This window comes from Babylonia areolata, chromosome 26, assembly GCF_041734735.1.
Source record: "Babylonia areolata isolate BAREFJ2019XMU chromosome 26, ASM4173473v1, whole genome shotgun sequence".
Taxonomy (NCBI): Eukaryota; Metazoa; Mollusca; class Gastropoda; order Neogastropoda; family Buccinidae; genus Babylonia; species Babylonia areolata.
In genome coordinates, this window is record NC_134901.1 from 41,217,441 (window position 1) to 41,237,450 (window position 20,010).

At 43.5% G+C, this 20,010-nt stretch overlaps 1 protein-coding gene across 2 annotated transcripts in view; it reads right to left on the reverse strand.

Moving 5' to 3' along the window:
- LOC143300132 (diacylglycerol O-acyltransferase 1-like) overlaps nt 1-20,010 on the reverse strand; it is a 40,142-nt gene that overhangs the window by 2,990 nt on the left and 17,142 nt on the right. For both annotated transcript variants that reach the window (XM_076613668.1, XM_076613667.1), the window contains 10 exons: nt 11,894-11,996; nt 10,333-10,476; nt 8,959-9,045; nt 7,186-7,289; nt 6,900-6,938; nt 5,815-5,901; nt 5,195-5,307; nt 3,181-3,246; nt 1,712-1,799; nt 917-979 (listed from right to left, as the gene is read on the reverse strand). In XM_076613668.1, the coding sequence (XP_076469783.1) occupies nt 917-979; nt 1,712-1,799; nt 3,181-3,246; nt 5,195-5,307; nt 5,815-5,901; nt 6,900-6,938; nt 7,186-7,289; nt 8,959-9,045; nt 10,333-10,476; nt 11,894-11,996 (894 nt within the window). The remainder of the gene's footprint in view (nt 1-916; nt 980-1,711; nt 1,800-3,180; nt 3,247-5,194; nt 5,308-5,814; nt 5,902-6,899; nt 6,939-7,185; nt 7,290-8,958; nt 9,046-10,332; nt 10,477-11,893; nt 11,997-20,010) is intronic.

The following is a 20,010-nucleotide window of genomic DNA, read 5'->3' on the forward strand; positions in this document are numbered from 1 at the left end:
TTGCAGTGGGGGATAACCATGTTGCTCTTTGTTGCAGTGGGGGATAACCATGTTGCTCTTTGTTGCAGTGGGGGATAATCATGTTGCTCTTTGTTGCAGTGGGGGATAACCATGTTGCTCTTTGTTGCAGTAGGGAAAAATCATGTTGCTCTTTGTTACATCAGATTTTTCTGTGTGAAATTTGGGCTGCTCTCTCCCTAGGAAGATGTGAACAATGTTCAGTGTTGTGAAAGGCACTTGGCATGATGACTAAATTTCTGAAGGAAAGACAGCGCTGATCGTCCTCAAAGTTTTTGGATGTTATGCACTATGGAAGTTACTTCCAAAAACAACTTCCAGTTTCTCCACTTGGGTAGGACTAGTAGTTTGCACAGGACAGGGAATCAGACCCCTGCTGAGACGGGCGCAATAGCCGAGTGGTTAAAGCATTGGGCTGTCAATCTGAGGGTCCTGGGTTCGAATCACGGTGATGGCGCCTGGTGGGTGAAGGGTGGAGATTTTTACGATCTCCCAGGTCAACATATGTGCAGACCTGCTTAGTGCCTGAACCCCCTTCGCGTGTATATGCAAGCAGAAGATCAAATACGCAGTTAAAGATCCTGTAATCCATGTCAGCGTTCGGTGAGTTATGGAAACAAGAACATACCCAACATGCACACCCCCGAAAACGGAGTATGGCAGCCTACATGGCAGGGTAAAAACGGTCATACACGTAAAAGCCCACTCGTGTGCATACGAGTGAACGCAGAAGAAGAAGACCCCTGCTGGAGTCTGTACCAGTGGGTCAGTACGTAAAATGAAATGTAATTTTTTTTGGGGGAAATGTCCTTTTTTTTCCCCCACTTAATTTTAGCTTCAATAACAGGCCATGCAGAAAGTGTGGAGGGGGAATGGAACCCCAGACTAACCCACTCACCTGTGCCAGCATCCCCATGAAGGCCCAGTACTTGAACATGCACAGCGGTATGCTGACCAGGTACTGCAACACACAATACAGGAATCAGCATTACACCAACCACTGACAAAAACAAACTTTTTCTCATTTGAAAAAAAAACAAAAAAAACAAAACAATTACCCTGACTTTTGACTTCTGTTCTCATCCTGCTTAGCATATCATCATAAAGGGGATGACTTTGAGGGTCTTATTCATTCCTATCATTCTGTCAAGTTTTGTTCCTATGCCACTTGTAGAAGCCCAGAAAATGCCAACTTCAGCTACACACACACACACACACTGTTGTTCCACAGACCCATTTTTTTTTACACAAGTGAGTGAAAAATAAACATGGGTATTACATCAACCAGGGACAAAAAAAATCGACATGAGCATTACATCAACTACAACAATGATTAAACATGACTCCATGTGCACTGGTGTTTTACCTCCAACTGTTTTCTTCCTATGATGTTGATCAGAGGATGCGAGTTTTGCAAAGCCGCAGCTACATTCACATGGAGCATCTTCATACCATCATTCATTAAATCAATGCACAAAATTATTTTACAAATCCTTTTCAATCCTTGGAACTGTACAGTGTTATCCAAACATATAAAATAACTCAGCTATCACCTCTGATTGTGTGCACAAGCACGTGTGTTAAACTAAATATCACTCTCCTCTCAGTTATTTGTACATGTCCACACTCACAAGCACCCATACATACACACACCCACACCACAGAGTTCTATATTAAAGGATGTTGAACCAACCTCATGGAAGAAAGCAGAGACGATGAAGACGATAACAGAGCCAAGCATGGGACTGTACCCACGCTTCCTCAAGGGTTTGTAGATGTGTCTGGAACACATCACACAGTGTCAATATCTGACTGAACCAGCCACTCAAACCAACACCGATAGAGACATACGTGAATGCACTGCACACCAGACACACAGAAAGGTTTTTTCTCTTCAGCAAATCCATTCCAGAATCTTCATGTATGACATGATGATACAAATATTTTTGAAACAAGAACAGCTAGCACTTCAGTTCAGTTCAGTTTCAGTAGCTCAAGGAGGCGTCACTGCGTTCGGACAAATCCACACGCGCTACACCACATCTGCCAAGCAGATGCCTGACCAGCAGCATAACCCAACGCGCTTTGTCAGGCCTTGTCAGGCTAGCACTGAGAATCAGTTATATCTGTGGACAGAATATTGGTGTGACTTGCTCTTCAATCTGCTTACATTCTTTCTTCTTTCTTTCCCATCTTGTATTACTTTTTTTTTTCACAGCAGATTTCTCGGTGTGAAATTTGGGCTGCTCACCCCCAGGGAGACAGCATCACCAATGTACAGTGCCATCCATTTATATTTCATCTTCTGTCTGCGAGTGTATCTGTAGATTTCATGACAAAATCTTGCAAGGAACAACCCTTTTGTTGCCGTGTTTTCTTTCATATGTGCTAAGTGCATGATGCGTACAAGACCTCCCTTCGTCATCTCTTCCAAAGGACTAGCACCCAGGCCATAACTCAAAGCTTGTGGAAGGGGGTGGGGGTGAATCCTGGACCTTATATGGGACTCAAACCTCTGACACTCGCTTTCTTGTCGGGTGCTCATCTTGCAAATGCATAAACATGTCCACTGTTATTCTGCAATTTACAGTCACGGGCATGTTGTCTCATACACACTTGCTCCTGATCTAATCACATGCTGAGCTGGCCAAAATATTAGCACACTTAGTGGGTTAGAATACCAGCACACTTAATGAGTAAGACTACTACAAGAATTGATATTTATACACACTCAATCCTCACGTTCGTTATCTTCCATTCCCTCAGTATCAGATTTCTCTGTGTGAAATTTGGGCTGCTCACCCCAGGGAGACAGCATCACCAATGTACAGTGCCATCCATTTATTTATTTTATTTTTTTCCTCAAGGCCTGACTAAGCGTGTTGGGTTACACTGCTGGTCAGGCATCTGCATGGCAGATGTGGTGTAGCGTATATGGATTTGTCCGAAGGCAGTGACGCCTCCTTGAGCTACTGAAACTGAAACTGCATGGAAGAGGGGGTTAGGGGGTGACAAACACACAATCAGAGGTGCACAGAAAGTTACAAGGGTTTTGCTTGTGTGATTATTAAGGTGTCTCTGTGCTTGTACAGTGAGTTTATGTGTGCCCAGAATTAGAAATGCTCTTTGTTCAGTGCTATCTTTATGATCCTCGCTCCTCACCTGGTTGCCCATCTGTGCACTGGAATGTTCCAGGATTTCCAAAAGTCTGAGATGCTGTCTGAATTCCTGAAAGCAAAGGGCAGTACTCATCAACAATACAAATCACGACTGATCTCCAGAAGTTTATAAATATATTACACTATCCATTCCCACAACAAATGTGCAACATGTTTCCTTCTTCCTCTCTTCTTGCAACAACAAAAAATGGCCCCAAGTTGTTAACTTGCAGAAACCTGTCCTGATGAATTATGAATATGGACAAGTTTTTTTTTTTATAGTAATTTTACCCCCACCCCCACACATATAACATCTCCTCCTCCCCAAAGAAAAATTGCCAACAACCTTTCAATCGCCTTCAACCCAAACAGACCCTTCATCATGTACAGATCACTACTTCCCTTGATCTCACACAGGCTGAAGTTTGTGACAGGCAGCTTAGAGCTGGTGACAGTACAGTTTCAAGGAGTCAAAGCGTACGGACTGATCCATATATGCTACCCTACATCTGCGTAAAAATATAAATAGTGCACATGTCAGACCAACGCACTGATCAGGCCTTGAGAGCGAAAAAGCACCACAAGACTCCCTAGATAGTGCTTTCTGTGAGTTTATTCCATCTAAGTTATTTCTAAACCAAGAAGGGGGAGACACCATATCAGTTATTCTAACTTAAACCAAGAACACCATATCAGTTATTCTAACTTAAACCAAGAAGGGCGAGACACCATATCAGTTATTCTAACTTAAACCAAGAAGGGCGAGACACCATATCAGTTATTCTAACTTAAACCAAGAACACCATATCAGTTATTCTAACTTAAACCAAGAACACCATATCAGTTATTCTAACTTAAACCAAGAACACCATATCAGTTATTCTAACTTAAACCAAGAAGGGCGAGACACCATATCAGTTATTCTAACTGAAACCAAGAACACCATATCAGTTATTCTAACTTAAACCAAGAAGGGGGAGACACCATATCAGTTATTCTAACTTAAACCAAGAACACCATATCAGTTATTCTAACTTAAACCAAGAACACCATATCAGTTATTCTAACTTAAACCAAGAACACCATATCAGTTATTCTAACTTAAACCAAGAAGGGCGAGACACCATATCAGTTATTCTAACTTAAACCAAGAACACCATATCAGTTATTCTAGCTTAAACCAAGAACACCATATCAGTTATTCTAACTTAAACCAAGAACACCATATCAGTTATTCTAACTTAGACCAAGAAGGGGGAGACACCATATCAGTTATTCCAACTTAGACCAAGAAGGGCGAGACACCATATCAGTTATTCTAACTTAAACCAAGAAGGGCGAGACACCATATCAGTTATTCTAACTTAAACCAAGAAGGGGGAGACACCGTATCAGTTATTCTAACTTAAACCAAGAACACCATATCAGTTATTCTAACTTAAACCAAGAAGGGGGAGACACCGTATCAGTTATTCTAACTTAAACCAAGAACACCATATCAGTTATTCTAACTTAAACCAAGAACACCATATCAGTTATTCTAACTTAAACCAAGAACACCATATCAGTTATTCTAATTTAAACCAAGAAGGGGGAGACACCGTATCAGTTATTCTAACTTAAACCAAGAACACCATATCAGTTATTCTAATTTAAACCAAGAAGGGGGAGACACCGTATCAGTTATTCTAACTTAAACCAAGAACACCATATCAGTTATTCTAACTTAAACCAAGAACACCATATCAGTTATTCTAACTTAAACCAAGAACACCATATCAGTTATTCTAATTTAAACCAAGAAGGGCGAGACAGCATATCAGTTATTCTAACTTAAACCAAGAACACCATATCAGTTATTCTAACTTAAACCAAGAACACCATATCAGTTATTCTAACTTAAACCAAGAAGGGCGAGACACCATATCAGTTATTCTAACTGAAACCAAGAACACCATATCAGTTATTCTAACTTAAACCAAGAAGGGGGAGACACCATATCAGTTATTCTAACTTACCACCAGTCTTGGTAGAAGTCACGATCTCCAAACTTGAGCAGCTCGGCCATAACATTCAGCATGGAGTGGAAAAAGGCGTAGAAAAACAGCAGCCAGATGAAGTGATTCGGAATCTGCAAAAATGGGGGGAACATGACTTGTGCAGAAAACACTGACTGACACCAGAAAACAACACAGAAAATGCTCCAGAACACCCAAGGCTGTTGTTTGTCTTTATGATCCAGGTTTTGGAATACGCCGTTTTCAAAGTCCATTTGGACTTGAGCAGAAATTATATAGCTGTCACACATAAGCAATTTCAATGGGTGTAATAATACTCCTCTAACTGCAACTTCGTCTACACTTCATTCATAAATGGAATTAGGGCATTTTTAAAATGACCAGCACTTAACTGCCTTTTATATTTTGTGGAGTGGCAGAGGGGGGGGATAACTACCTCTATCACTAATTTACAACTCCTTAAGTGACTAAAAAAAAAAAAGAAAAAAAGCAATAGCATTCTACAAGGATGAGATTAATTCATGATGAATGAAATGAAAGCATATGTATTTACACACACTCACAAATGACACATATATACACTACACACACACACCACACACACACACACTAACACTTACAGCCAGTTTGAGCAAGCGTTCACAGCACTTGAAGACATCCATGTCAGACAGTGGCTTCAGTGAGTTTCTGATGGTGGGCACAATCCACTGAAAGCACAGACGACGTTCAGTGATGACACAACAGGATACACATTCACAGAAAAAGAACTGATTAAAGAGAACTCAAATGGGATTCACAAATACCACAATGCTTGTAAGAATTGAAACGACTGGATTCCTACAAATGAGGTCCGCTGTTCGCACAGGCAGGCCTGACGGTATCTTTCATCATAAAGGGGACTTGTACCAGACAACTGCACTTCCACCTCCATCAGCCTAGGAATTAATTCGTTTAACTCAGTACGGCCAGCCCTCTCTTCTCCTCTACACAGACCCCTCGGATGTCCAGTGGGTGTCTCAATGACCCAACCTTTAGCTTCTGTCGTCAGAATTGTGGTATTCTTTGTCAACGTTCACCTCTTCAGTATAAGAGCCTTCCGCTTGCAATATTTTGATGGTGGTAATTGGGGTGAAACGCTGTTAACGTCGTCTCTTTCGTCGTTCGTATGGAGAGAGTTAAGAGGCGCCACAGCAGAATCAGTAAGGCACTGGGTTTCTGATTAAGCGTTCACCAGTGATCAGGGTTAGAGTCCCAGTTCCCGCATGGTGTGTCCTTGGGGAAAGGCATATTCCTCTTGCTTTTCCTCGCACCACTCAGGTGTGAATGGGTATCTGACTTCAGTTGGGGAAGGTTCAAGCAGTCTTCTTCTTCGTTCGTGGGCTGCAACTCCCACGTTCACTCGTACGAACAAGAGTGGGCTTTTACGTGCATGACCGTTTTTACCCCGCCATGTAGGCAGCCACAATCCGTTTTCAGGGGTAAGGTTGAAACAGTGAAAATAAAGGATAGGGTCCTGCCTTCTTATGCCAAACCCTTGACAGTGTAATTCAATTCAATTCAAAACACTTTATTGTCTGCTTCAACCAAAACAGAAAATTCTGTGTATGTGAATTCACTGCCCTAATGGATGGAAAAAGCTATGGGACATTTACCTGAACTTTTAAAAAAATTTACTCTGACAGCACAAAAGATGGCTTTTGCTCACCTGCTGCACAAGTCCAATGATGACCATGATGAGGAAGATCTGAAGCAAAAAAAAACAAAAAGAAACATTGACAGATTTTCATCATTTTGATCAAAATAATTTCTTGCTTGCATTTTCATAAAAACACTTATTTCATCTTCGGCCTTCAGCTGACACAACACTGCCTCAAAGGCATACATCATTCACACACACACATGCACCCCCCCACGCCCCCCACACACACACGCACGCATGCACACCCACATGCACATACAACACATCCACACACGCACCCACACACACTCACCATCTCCACCAGTCTCTTCAAGAAGAACCTCTTCCTGATGCGAGCAGACCTGGGGAAGTTGAGCTCATAACACAGAGTGGGGGCCAGCACAAAGTACGACAGGTCTGAAACCACAGCGTCGCCAAACAGATGTTAACACCACACATTTCACACACTTCTTCATCTTCTTCTTCTGCATTCGTGGGCTGCAACTCCCACATTCACTCGTATATACGCGAGTGGGCTTTTACGTATATGACCGTTTTTACCCCGCCATGTAGGCAGCCATACTCCGATTTCGGGGAAGATGTTGTGTATTTTCTTGTTTCCATAACCCACCGAACACTGACATGGATTACAGGATCTTTAACGTGCGTATTTGATTTTCTGCTTGCATATACACACGAAGGGGGTTCAGGCACTAGCAGGTCTCCACATATGTTGACCTAGGAGATCGTAAAAATCTCCACCCTTTACCCACCAGGCGCCGGTCACTGTGATTCGAACCCGGGACCCTCAGATTGAAAGTCCAACACTTTAACCATTCGGCTACTGCGCCCGTCTTCACACACATCAAAACACCACTAAACCACATTATTATAATCATTATTATGAGCACATACGCCTAATCTTCCTGGGCATTTACAAACAGAACACATATGTAAATATCAAAAAAGAAAAACTGAACACAAGATACCCGACCAGCAGCATAGCCCAATACACACATCAGGCGTTGAGTTTCTCATGGAGGCATTGTCACATTCAGTCAAATCCATACACCCCACACCACACCTGCTAGGCACAAGCCTGATCAGCAGCAGATCAGTTGTTTCGCTTGTCAGTTTAACGACTTCTCTTTTACGAAGTCCTTTAAGTAATTTCCTGTAACTGTATTTAGAGGGGTTGTTTTTTTTCTTCTTCCAAATTTCACCCACATTTTTACCCTCATTTGCCCAGTTTCCCCCAACCCTCCATTCATCCACATCATCCACATCTCCCACCCCTTCTAACCGATAATACTCAGATGTATTCATAAATACTTTAACAAAATGTCTTCAATCACCAATATGTGTGACGGGACATTAAACAAAAATTCCTCCTCCTCAGCAGCAAAACCCAATGCACTTAGGACTTGAGTGAATGCTTATCTTCTTGTTTTTTTTAAATAATTATTTATTTACTTTTATTTATCTTTTTAAATTTTTTTTTATACCTGTTGCATTTCTTGATTTCATCAACTGACATGACCTATTTTAATTGTTCTCTCTTACCTGTGTTTCAAATTATATGCATATGTTTGTGTGGGGATGTTTGAGTGAATGTTTTCAGTGCTATTGTAAAGCGCATAGAGCTTCAAGAATATGCACTACAGCAAGATGTCTTAATAAATGAATAAAAACTATCATATCTGTGAATCTACCAAGAGCGCAAGCGAACAATACTTACGTTGCCATGCTGCATACTAAACCTCTGTTTATCGTCTCATCCTAATGACTTGACACTCAGTTCGAAAACAGAGTATGACTGCTTTACATGATGAGGGCAAAAATGGTCATACACATAAAAGCCCACTCGCATATATGAGTGAACGTGGGATTTGCAGCCCAAGAATGAAGAAGAATATCCTAATGACTAGACGCTCAGTTTCATTTTCCAGTCGAACTTTGGTGAAAGGGTGTGGCAGATTTGAACCCAGACCCTCAGACGCTGTTTTGGCCAATAAGCGCCTTAACTATTCTAACACCCCTGAACCATCATGGAGGTACCTCAGTCACCTACTGTCCACATACCCACCTTTCAGTGTCAGGTTGTCTGGGTATCTGACGATGGGCGTGACGGGTGGGGCGATAGGGTCGCTGGACTGTCCAAACAGCTCTCCATCTGAAGCAAAACCCACTTTTCACACAACGCTTAAAAACCACAAACATTTCAGGATGGTTTGCATCTAAGCATTACTCCCTGTCATTTTGACAAAGGTGAATGCTTCACTGACTACTATACAGAGGCTGACACACACACACAAAGACTCTCTCTCTATCTCACACACACACATGCTATACAGAGACTGACACACATACACAAAGACTCACTCTCTCTAACACACACACACACACACTCAAATGTGATGCATTCTATCTAGGGAGAAGAGCCGAAATTTCACAGAGAGAAATCTGTTGTGACAAGATGCAATACAATACACTCTCTCACTCATAGAGACATTCAGACACAGTGACACACATCAGGGTTCGTCATTAACATTTTTTCACATGAGCGCCTGCGCTCTAGTTTCAGAATTTTGATGAGCGCAAACTGAAAACTAAGAGCGCACACTAAAAACTACTACTTCTTTTCGCCATCCCCTTCACCGTCAGCCTTCCTTTTTGGGATCAAATATTTCAGCATTTTGATTTTGCACGGCCGCGAAATCGATCGTGTGCTCCACTTTTCTACTCTTCAAGTCTGAAGAGCGCTCTTTTGCATAGCCTCCCCCGATTCACTAGGCCTACTTCCGGTTGAACTAACAAAACGTAAACAGACGGCTTTCAAACTTCGGTAAATGCAAAACGATCGCGCTTTTGACTCTTGTTTGTGATGGACAATGGAATAACAATTTAGATACAGTAGTGTATGCTTATGTCTTTTCAAAATCAAGAGCGCAAGCGCTCTGAGTCAAGGAATTTTCCAGAGCGCAATTTGTTTTTTCAGAGCGTTCCGCTCAGCGCTCCCGTTAGTGACGAACCCTGCACATACATACACACACATAGTCATTCGGATGAGACGATAAACCGAGGTCCCGTGTGCAGCATGCACTTAGCGCACGTAAAAGAACCCACGGCAACAAAAGGGTTGTTCCCGGCAAAATTCTGTAGAAAAATCCACTTCGACAGGAAAAACAAATAAAACTGCACACAGGAAAAAATACAAAAAAATGGGTGGCGCTGTAGTGTAGCGACGCGCTCTCCCTGGGGAGAGCAGCCCGAATTTCACACAGAGAAATCTGTTGTGATAAAAAGGAATACAAATACAAATACACGCTCGTCACACATACACATTATCACACATACACATACACACACATACATGATATATGCACACACACACAAGCACACATGCTTGTCATACACATACACACACACACCCATTCCCCCCCCTTACACCCACACTCACTCTGTTCGCCAGCAGACTGTGAGGACTGACGGCGACGGAGGCGTGTCTGGACTTTGCTGATGCGGCACCAGTAGTTGACATGGGTGTAGGAGATGAGCTTGAGGAACAGCACTGTCACCAGGGCCAGGGTGAACGACGAGAACACTGCACACACGGAGTGGCGTGATGGCCTAGAGGTAATGCGTCCGCCTAGGAAGTGAGAGAATCTGAGCGCGCTGGTTCAAATCACGGCTCAGCCGCTGATATTTTCTCTCCCTCCACTAGACCTTGAGTGGTGGTCTGGACGCTAGTCATTCGGATGAGACAATAAACCGAGGTCCCGTGTGCAGCATGCACTTAGTGCACGTAAAAGAACCCACGGCAACAAAAGGGTTGTTCCTGGCAAAATTCTGTAGAAAAATCCACTTCGATAGGAAAAACAAATAAAACTGCACGCAGGAAAAAATACAAAAAAAAGGGTGGCGCTGTAGTATAGCGACGCGCTCTCCCTGGGGAGAGCAGCCCAAATTTCACACAGAGAAATCTGTTGTGATAAAAAGAAATACAAATGCAAATACACATCACACACACACCGCTCAACACTCGCCTCATGACGCAGGATAACGTAACAACATGGGCTGTAAGCCCATGATTTCTCACAATCCCATGATTTCTCTCACTTCGAGAGAAACTGTGGGACTGTGAGATAGTGTGGTCATTCCCCTCGGCACGTTTTCTCTTAACTGAGAGAAATCGTGGGGGGGCCACTAATGCCACTGACATCATCATTATCATCGTTGTCATCACCACCCTCTTTCTGCCACTGACATCATCATTATCGTCGTTGTCGTCACCACCCTCTTTCTGCCACTGACATCATCATTATCGTCGTTGTCATCACTACCCTCTTTCTGCCACTGACATCATCATTATCATCCTCTCTCTCGTTTTTCTCTAAGATTTGCATTCGGAAAAGACAAGATACCAACTCTGATGATAAAGGAAATAGTTTTCGATCAAAATAAGGGGGACTCCCCAAGCTTTCTCGCACAGTTCTGTGTGATTTCTCGCAACAGAGAGAAAACGTGGGAGGGCGACAATCGCATTTTCTCGCAATCCCACTGTTTCTCTCAAAGTGTCAGAAATCGTGGGATTGCGAGAAATCGTGGGCTTACATGGGCTATCCAAAACGCTGGATTTTTTAATTTTTTACAAATTTTTTTTAGTTACAGGGTTCGCACACATGTGACAAAAAACAAAACAAAACAAAAAAAAAAAAAAGAGGAGAAAATTCCTTGCTTTTTTTTTTTCTAAAACTGACAGCATTTTCTGTACCAAACACAATGCCAAACTGAATAATAAAAAAATTGTCTCCTTCAAATTTTGCATGTCTGCAATGCACTTGTACCCTTGAGCATATCTCTGCCTCTAATGCCTATAAATATTTTTTGTTGGAATGAACATGTGATAAAACGCTCACACATGTACACACACACACACTCAAACACAAGCAAGCAAGCAAGCACAGCAACACACACACACACACACATGTACACAATCCCTACAAACCCTTTCTACATACCAGGGTTGGGATGTTCATAGAGAACGACCCAGGCCGGATAGACAAGCTGCACTGTGCCATTGACGAAAGTCACCGCCACCCCCAGCCACTCCGGAACTCGACCCTGCAACACACACAGTTCTGTTCTGAATTTTCTGTTTGTATTTACATATATCTATCTATCTATCTATCTATCTCTATCTATCTCTCTCTCTCTCTCTATCTATCTATCTATCTATCTATATATATATATATATATATATGTATCTGCAAATACACAAAACATTTCACAGAACAGACAGGTTTGCAAAAACAAAAATTGTTTGCAGAAAATGTGACAAGAATACTGTTGGTAATAAGTTTCATCACCGGTCCAAAATCTTTGTCTTTTTTTTTTCAAATTTGTGAAACTGACAACTATTTCTGTCCAAAGTCTGTATATTCCTTTGCATTTTTATTCCTGAAGGCAATAACTGATAAATTCATCAAGATAAATCTGGTTGTGGTTTTGCTTATGTTGTTTTCTTAAATCATCCAACTGCATCACTCTGTTATAAAAATCTTTTACATTGACTCACATGTATATACATGTTTATAAGATGAGTGTGCATGACTGCATGCATGCACATGAGCGTGAGCACGCGCGCACACACACACACACACACACAACCAATGTATGCCTGTTCTTTTAAAAACATGAACACCAAAAGTGAACAAGTGCTTAATGTGCTTGCAACTACACACACACACACACACGCACATAGATGAATGCCTGAATGTGCACAAAGTGTATTTTCAAGTATATGAACACCAAGTGTGCACAAGAGCTTAATATGCTTGCTACAACTGCCAAGCAGGTGACAGAAACTACCCAGATTGTGTCAATTCAAGTACTACAGAAGCCTGCAGTTTGTCTTGTCTGTGACGTGTGTGTGTGTGTGTGTGTGTTTGTAAAGCAGCCACGCTGCAGTACCAGAGCACAGTGACACAGCAGTGGTGATGGTGAAGTGATGAGCAGGAAGGATGCAGGGCCCTACACAGGACATGTCACCACCGGCATCACAGTCATGTCACGTCAAACTATCTCCATCATGACAGCAGAGGAGGAAGCTGAAGAATGCCTTGTCCAAGTTACACCCCTGATGGGTGCAATAGCCAAGTGGTTAAAGCATTGGACTTTCAATCTGAGGGTCCCGGGTTCGAATCCCGGTGACGGCGCCTGGTGGGTAAAGGATGGAGATTTTTGCGATCTCCCAGGTCAACATATGTGCAGACCTGCTAGTGCCTGAACCCCCTTCGTGTGTGTGCGCACGCAGAAGATCAAATACGCACGTTAAAGATCCTGTAATCCATGTCAGCGTTCGGTGGGTTATGGAAACAAGAATATACCCAGCATGCACACCCCCGAAAACGGAGTATGGCTGCCTACATGGCGGGGTAAATAAATAAAAATGGTCATACACATAAAATGTTACATGTCTGTCTGAGTGTGTATGCGTGTGCGTCTGAAATCTGATTGAATGACACAGGAAACGAATGATGAGCGCCCAGTGGCAGCCGTCAGTCGGCTCCACCCAGGTAGGCAGCCTGTGGTGCAAATGTCCCCGTGTATGTAAAGCGCTTAGAGCCTGGTCTCTGACCGAGGATAGGCGCTATATAAGTATCCACATCAATCAATCAATCGATCATTTCTTGGCAAGAAAGCTTTAGAACATTCAGCGTTGGACTGGTCCCCAAGTGCCGACAAACCTTCAAAACTTCAGCACTGACAGCCAGTGCAATCCTGCCTCCTAGTTGGGCAGTCACAGCTCTTCACAAAAGACTTCACTGTAAACCAATTCCCATTGCAGTGAATAAACAACTGACCAAACAGCTCTCATTTTGCTGTCAGCCAAATTGTATCTCTAATGTAAGCTGAGTGATGACTTAACTGGAATGACACAACACTGAACAACAACAACAAACAGGCTATCAACAGCATCTTATGTGTATGCAGGAGGTGTTGTGGGAAGAAAAATGAATGCATTCACAACAAAATTCAGCAAGAATGCATATAACATAAGTCATGTATTGCAGTTCTCAAACACAAATGCCTAAATAACATTTCAATGTCCAAGTTTCAAACACTGTTCACTGACATTCTGTGAACAGTTTCTGGATTCCATTCTTGTCAATTTTTATCTCAGAACTGATATTGCTGACACTGTTGTGAGAATGAAATATGTTGCACTGATACTTTTCTTCATTTTGATTATGCCTTCGTACTTAGTTTATTTCCTTTTAGACTGGGCAGCAGCAACCACACACACACACACACACACACACACACACACATAAATATTTCAACACAGACACAACACACACACCCTCACATGAATAAGTATCACATGCCTATCTTTTCTGTTTTTCTCTCACATTTCATCAATTTTAACCCTTTGTCTTACACCATGCATTAGACTGAAAATACCCCCAATCCATCTCTCTCTCGCTTTCCTGCTCCTCCCCCCCCCCCCCCCCCCCAACTCACACACACATACAGCAGTCATCACAGACCTAACCTTCAAGTGCCTGTCTTAGTCAACTCCATTATCTTGCCCAGCTATTAGTTCAAGGTTCCCTGTTTCAAGGTCTATGTCACCCATGTATAGAAAACTGGCAGCTGGTACCCCAAAATCACTCTGATAATGTGATATCGTTGCCCCTCACACAAATGCTTGCCAAGTGGAGAACTGGACACAAGCATGTTAAAGCTGATAGTCACCACACAGAATGTTAGATTAAATAAAGAACTGCTATGGATTTTGGCCAAGTGAAGCAAACCAACAGGCCTGGTTTGCATCAGTCTGACATGGTGAAATATACAGTATATGACACCAAATGTTAGGTTAAATGAACAAATATACAAATAATTCAATACATGAATAAATAAATACATGCATAAGTATTTACATTAACTCTCTCCATACGAACGGTGAAAGAGACGACGTTAACAGCGTTCTCCCAATTACCATCATCAAAATATTGCAAGCAGAACGCTCTTATACTGAAGAGGTGAATGTTGACAAAGAATACCACAGTTCTGACGACGGAAGCTAAAGGCTGGGTCTTTCAGACACCACTGGACATCCGAGGGGTCTGTTTAGAGGAGAAGAGAGGACTGGCCGTACTGAGTGAGTTAAAGGATTGTTAGACACAGACTAAAAGTGAATGAAACAGAAAATGATTTAGAAAGGAAAACAAAAGCACTGTATTGGGAATAAACTTGGCAGAAAGTGTGGGGATATATATCAGGGGTACAAGATGGTCAGGTTAAAAAAATCTTCGAAACGCACAAAACATCAGTAGACATGAAGAATTTACGTGACCAAGATGACTATTTAGACCAACGAATCAAACATGAGTGTGCTGTGCATGAGTGTGTTTGTGCGTGCGCACAAAAACCATACATTATTCAATATCAATTTACACATCTGCACACGTGTTATGTACATGCAAACATAATGAAACATTCACACACTTGTTAAACACACACTCCCATATGTGGCTGTATGGTCACACAGCCCTCTTAACTCACTCAGTACGGCCAGTCCTCTCTTCTCCTCTACACAGACCCCTCGGATGTCCAGTGGGTGTCTGAATGACCCAACCTTTAGCTTCCGTTGTCAGAATTGCGGTATTCTTTGTCAACATTCACCTCTTCAGTATAAGAGCCTTCCGCTTGCAATATTTTGATGGTGGTAATTGGGGTGAAACGCTGTTAATGTCGTCTCTTTCGCCGTTTGTATGGAGAGAGTTAAACTTCAGAACTGACACACTCTTCCTGTAACCATAATTATGTCCAACTCCAAGCACAAAACTGTTGTAATTGAAATTTGGGATGGGATAAACATACACATACACACAAATGCATACACACAAACATGCACTTGCACACACATTGGCATGCTGGTTATAGACATTATGCATCCCCGCAAAAAAAACTCCACCCCCACCCCTCCCCAAGCCTCCACTTCTATGTAACACATCGCTGTATCAGTCAAAACAAATTTATATATATATATATCTACAAAAAGAAGTAAATTTCCCGCGCCTCTTGGTCAGCTGTAGGACTGACTTGTCAGCACAAATGTCAGGGGTCAGTTGAGGTTCAATGTCAAAGGTCTCTAGACCAAGCCCACAACAGCAAGGTATGACCAGGGTGTGACCTCCATAAACACCTAACCAATACCCCCCCACCCCCACCCCCCATCCTAGCCCCCACCCTCACCTTTCTTCCTTGGCAGTGGTACAAAGAAAAAGGAGAAGGAGGAACAAACAAAAAAAACACAAAAAAAACAACAACAAAAAAAAAAAGAGAGAGAGAGAGAGAGAAATGTATATACATACATTTTTTCCCCTTTTATTTGCCCCCCCCCCCCCCATCTCTCTCTCTCTCTCTCTCTCTACACACACACACACACACAAATATTATTTTTTTAATATATGACCCACTTCTCTGAGCAAGCATTATTTGTTTAAGCTGTCATCAGGTTCAGTGACAAGAGACCCCTTTACCTGTCAACAGCAGACAGACACTGTGTCCTACTTACTTCGACCCTGGTGGTTTTTATTGGTTGGTCTGTTGTCCCTGAACATGGACGTCAAGTTTCCATCTTTTATTTATTTATTTATTTATTTTTTTAAAAAAAAATGTTTTAGTATCTTCTTTTTGACATTCAGAGTAGTTTGGGGGTTTTTTGTGAACCAAATAAACCAGCGAACTAAACAGTTTCGTCTAATTGATTATAAAAAAATTCAAAAAAATTAAAGAAAGGAAAAGAAAAAGAAACGGAGAAGGCGGAGGCAAATCTGCATCAGCGATATTTTCAGCGATTGTGTTTTTGTGTTTTGTCACTGTTTTGTCACCGCGGGATTCCTCCGTGTGAAACTGTCTGCTGTCGCCCCGAAGAGGGCGCGTTGACACTTTCGTGTTCAGTGATACAACACACACTGCAACTGCCACCACCTGTCAAAAAACACACCGGCAAAAGTGACAAATGACCCCCCCCCCCCAACCCCCCCTCAACCCTGCTCCCCCCCCCCCTCCCCAATCTCTGTAATTCCCCAACTAACCAACCACAAGAAACAGTACTGAGGGTGGGTGTGGGATGTAATGGGGGTTCAGTTATTTCAACGGCACCAGTAGTGAAACCTGCTGTGAGACCATCAGTGACCGGGCATGAAAAAAAAATCCCACAAGTCACTCCAGTCACCGGTGTCTACTAGTACTGGAATAGGTGTGCAGTCTGTTGTTATTCAATACCCTTTTATCAGACAAAAACACGACATGACCCTGTCTGTCAAAACGTAACCTGTGGGACACATTGGACGGTGTGGGAGGAGGGGTGGGGGGGGGGGGGGGGGAAGAGAGAGAGGGGGGGGGGGGGGGGGGAGAGCTGGGCGGACGGAGGGTGGGGGTTGCAGTGGATACCAAAGGGTGAGAGGACCAAGGGAAAAGTGTGTGTGTGTGTGTGTGTGTGTGTGTGTGTGTGTGTGTGTGTGTGTGTGTGTGCGCGCGCGCGAGCATGCATGGGTCTGTGTGTGGAGAGAGAGAGAGAGACAGATAGAGAAAGAAAGAGAGAGAGCGAGAGAGAGCGAGAGAGAGAGAGAGAGAGAGAGAGAGAGAGAGACAGACAGACAGACAGACAGACAGACAGAGACTAAGGAAAGATAGCGATGGAGAGCAGTAGTGGGGGGTGAGAGGGGAGGAGCAGAGCGAGGGGACTCAAGGACGTGTCGCTTATCTTTTTACATAATGGTCAAAGCGACACTCTCACCACGTTCTGTGCACGTGCACCCGGATGAACGCCACAACTCCTTTTATCTTTTCCCCAACAGCACCTTCACCCACGCCACCCTGACTGACTGATACACCTCTATCGATGATCATAATCATATCGGGGAAGGAGGAGATAGAGAAGGGGCGTGGGGGTGGGGAGGGATGAAACCCCTACACCTCCACTCTTTATCCATCCCCAATAGAACCTTCACCCGCGCCACCCTCCCTGACTGGTGTGCACCTCCATCGATGATCATATAACGGGGAAGAAGAGTGAGGGAGGGGGTTGGGGTGGGGAGGGATGAAATCCCCTGAGCACGGCCTTGTTACGTCAGCAACAATCAGTCCCTAAAAGCAGCAGTGCATGATGGCCTCACGAGCTTGTTATAAATAGTGACAATGCAAGTTCGTGGACATGGCATGCAGTGCCCTAGACTCCATGCAACCTTCCTTGCAATGCAACCTGTTGTGAGCGAGACATGACTGACACATGCATGATTACATGTAATGGTGTCGCAAGCACGGACGTACACATCTATCTATTCATAGGTTCATGGTCCCAAGGACCTCGTCCCGGCGTTGCAGCTGTCAGTGAGGCGCCAGTTTTGAACTGTTATGTGTTCTCCGAGACCAACGGTTCATGTGACCTCCTTATCGGGCGATCAGAGGTAACGGCGGTGCCCATGACCCGACATGCCGGCCTAAGAAGTGTACGTGACTTGACTGGTCATCAGACTGACAAGCCAGGCACGCACTGACTGACGCGCGGCCCATGCGGCAAGCATGCACACTCTGACCATGATTCTGAAGTTGAGCTCTCTCGTGCTTTTTTTTTTTTTTTTTTTTTTTTTTTTTTTTTTTGGTCACAGAGTAGAGCTTCAAACCGTTGTTAATTAATCTTCATCGTTACGTCTTTCGGGGTTTTTTTTTTCTTCATTCGAAACACACACACACACATCAACTGTCATGACTGTGATCTTTTAATTAAAACAACGGTTGAAAACATTTCTTTTCATTTACATAATAACATTACACCCATCATAATCTGAAAAAGATTTTTTTTCAGCATCGTAATGTTATCATCTAGTATTTGGAGAACACCAAACTCTCCTGATACATATTGTTGCCCCCCCCCCTCTCCCACACACACCGTTTTATTTATTCTCTTTTAAAAAACAAACAATAATGCGGCCGGACTTGGTCCTTGGTCCTAAATAAGCAAGATGTATATATATTATATAAAGTAATCAAATGAAAGGATAAGTAAAAATGTAAGCCTAGTTTGGACCCAAATAACCAAGACGTATAAAACAAATCGGACTTAATATGTGCAGTTGTCTTCAGTAATAAGCAAACGGACACACACACACACACACACACACACATATATATATATATATATATATATATATATATATACATATATATATGGGGGGTGGGGGGAGTATCCGACAAAACAATGGGTTTCACAAAAAGAGGAAAATTGTGAGCCCCATAAATAACGCTGTTTATTCGCTGACTGGACAAAAGGAGGAAATGTACAGGAGAAAGGCAGCGGCCGTGGGGAAGGGGCGGGGGGGGGGGGGGGGGGGGGTGATGATGGCACCTGTTTTGGAAACCCAACTTTTCCGCGACATACATAAACAAGCGTGGGTCTCAGTTTTGTGTTGTTTTAACTTGAACTTAGCAGGTGGGTGAAGGTGAGTGTGTGGGAGGGGGGAGATGGTGGGGGGTTGGAGGGAAGGGGGGGGGGGGGTGCGCTTTTGCACTTTTATTTCATTGAAAGCCCACGCGACACGGAGTTGGCAAGCACGTGCGAGCGGCCTTGACCTCCCAGTAGTTTCCCCACAAGGAGAGCAGGAAGGGGCAGGTAGAAGGTGCGGACAAGCACGTAGTGCCCATCCCCCCCCCCCCCCCTCCCCCGACGGATTGCAGACAACCGCCAGCACAAGCAGGGAAACCCGCGCCCGTCCGACAGACAGACGATATTGGATCATCGGCAATCAATTCGTGTCACCTTGACCGGCCTTGGATGTTTTGACTGATGCGCCGATAACGGGGTTTATGATTCATGCATGCACACACACAAAACAGGGGGGTGGGGGGGTGGGGGGGGGGGAGAGGGCGGTGCGCGGTTGGTGGTTTCACGAAAACAACACGACGGGTCTGGGTTTTCTTTGTTTTTTTAACAGCTGACTGTCGCGGCCTGTCAAAACAGGAAGGCAAGAGCGGCCCGGCGCACTGAGTATGCCGGACCTCTTGGCCTTTTTCCACTGAGGTCAAAACAGGGCCTAAGGTCAGGTAAGGCCGGTGACCTCTT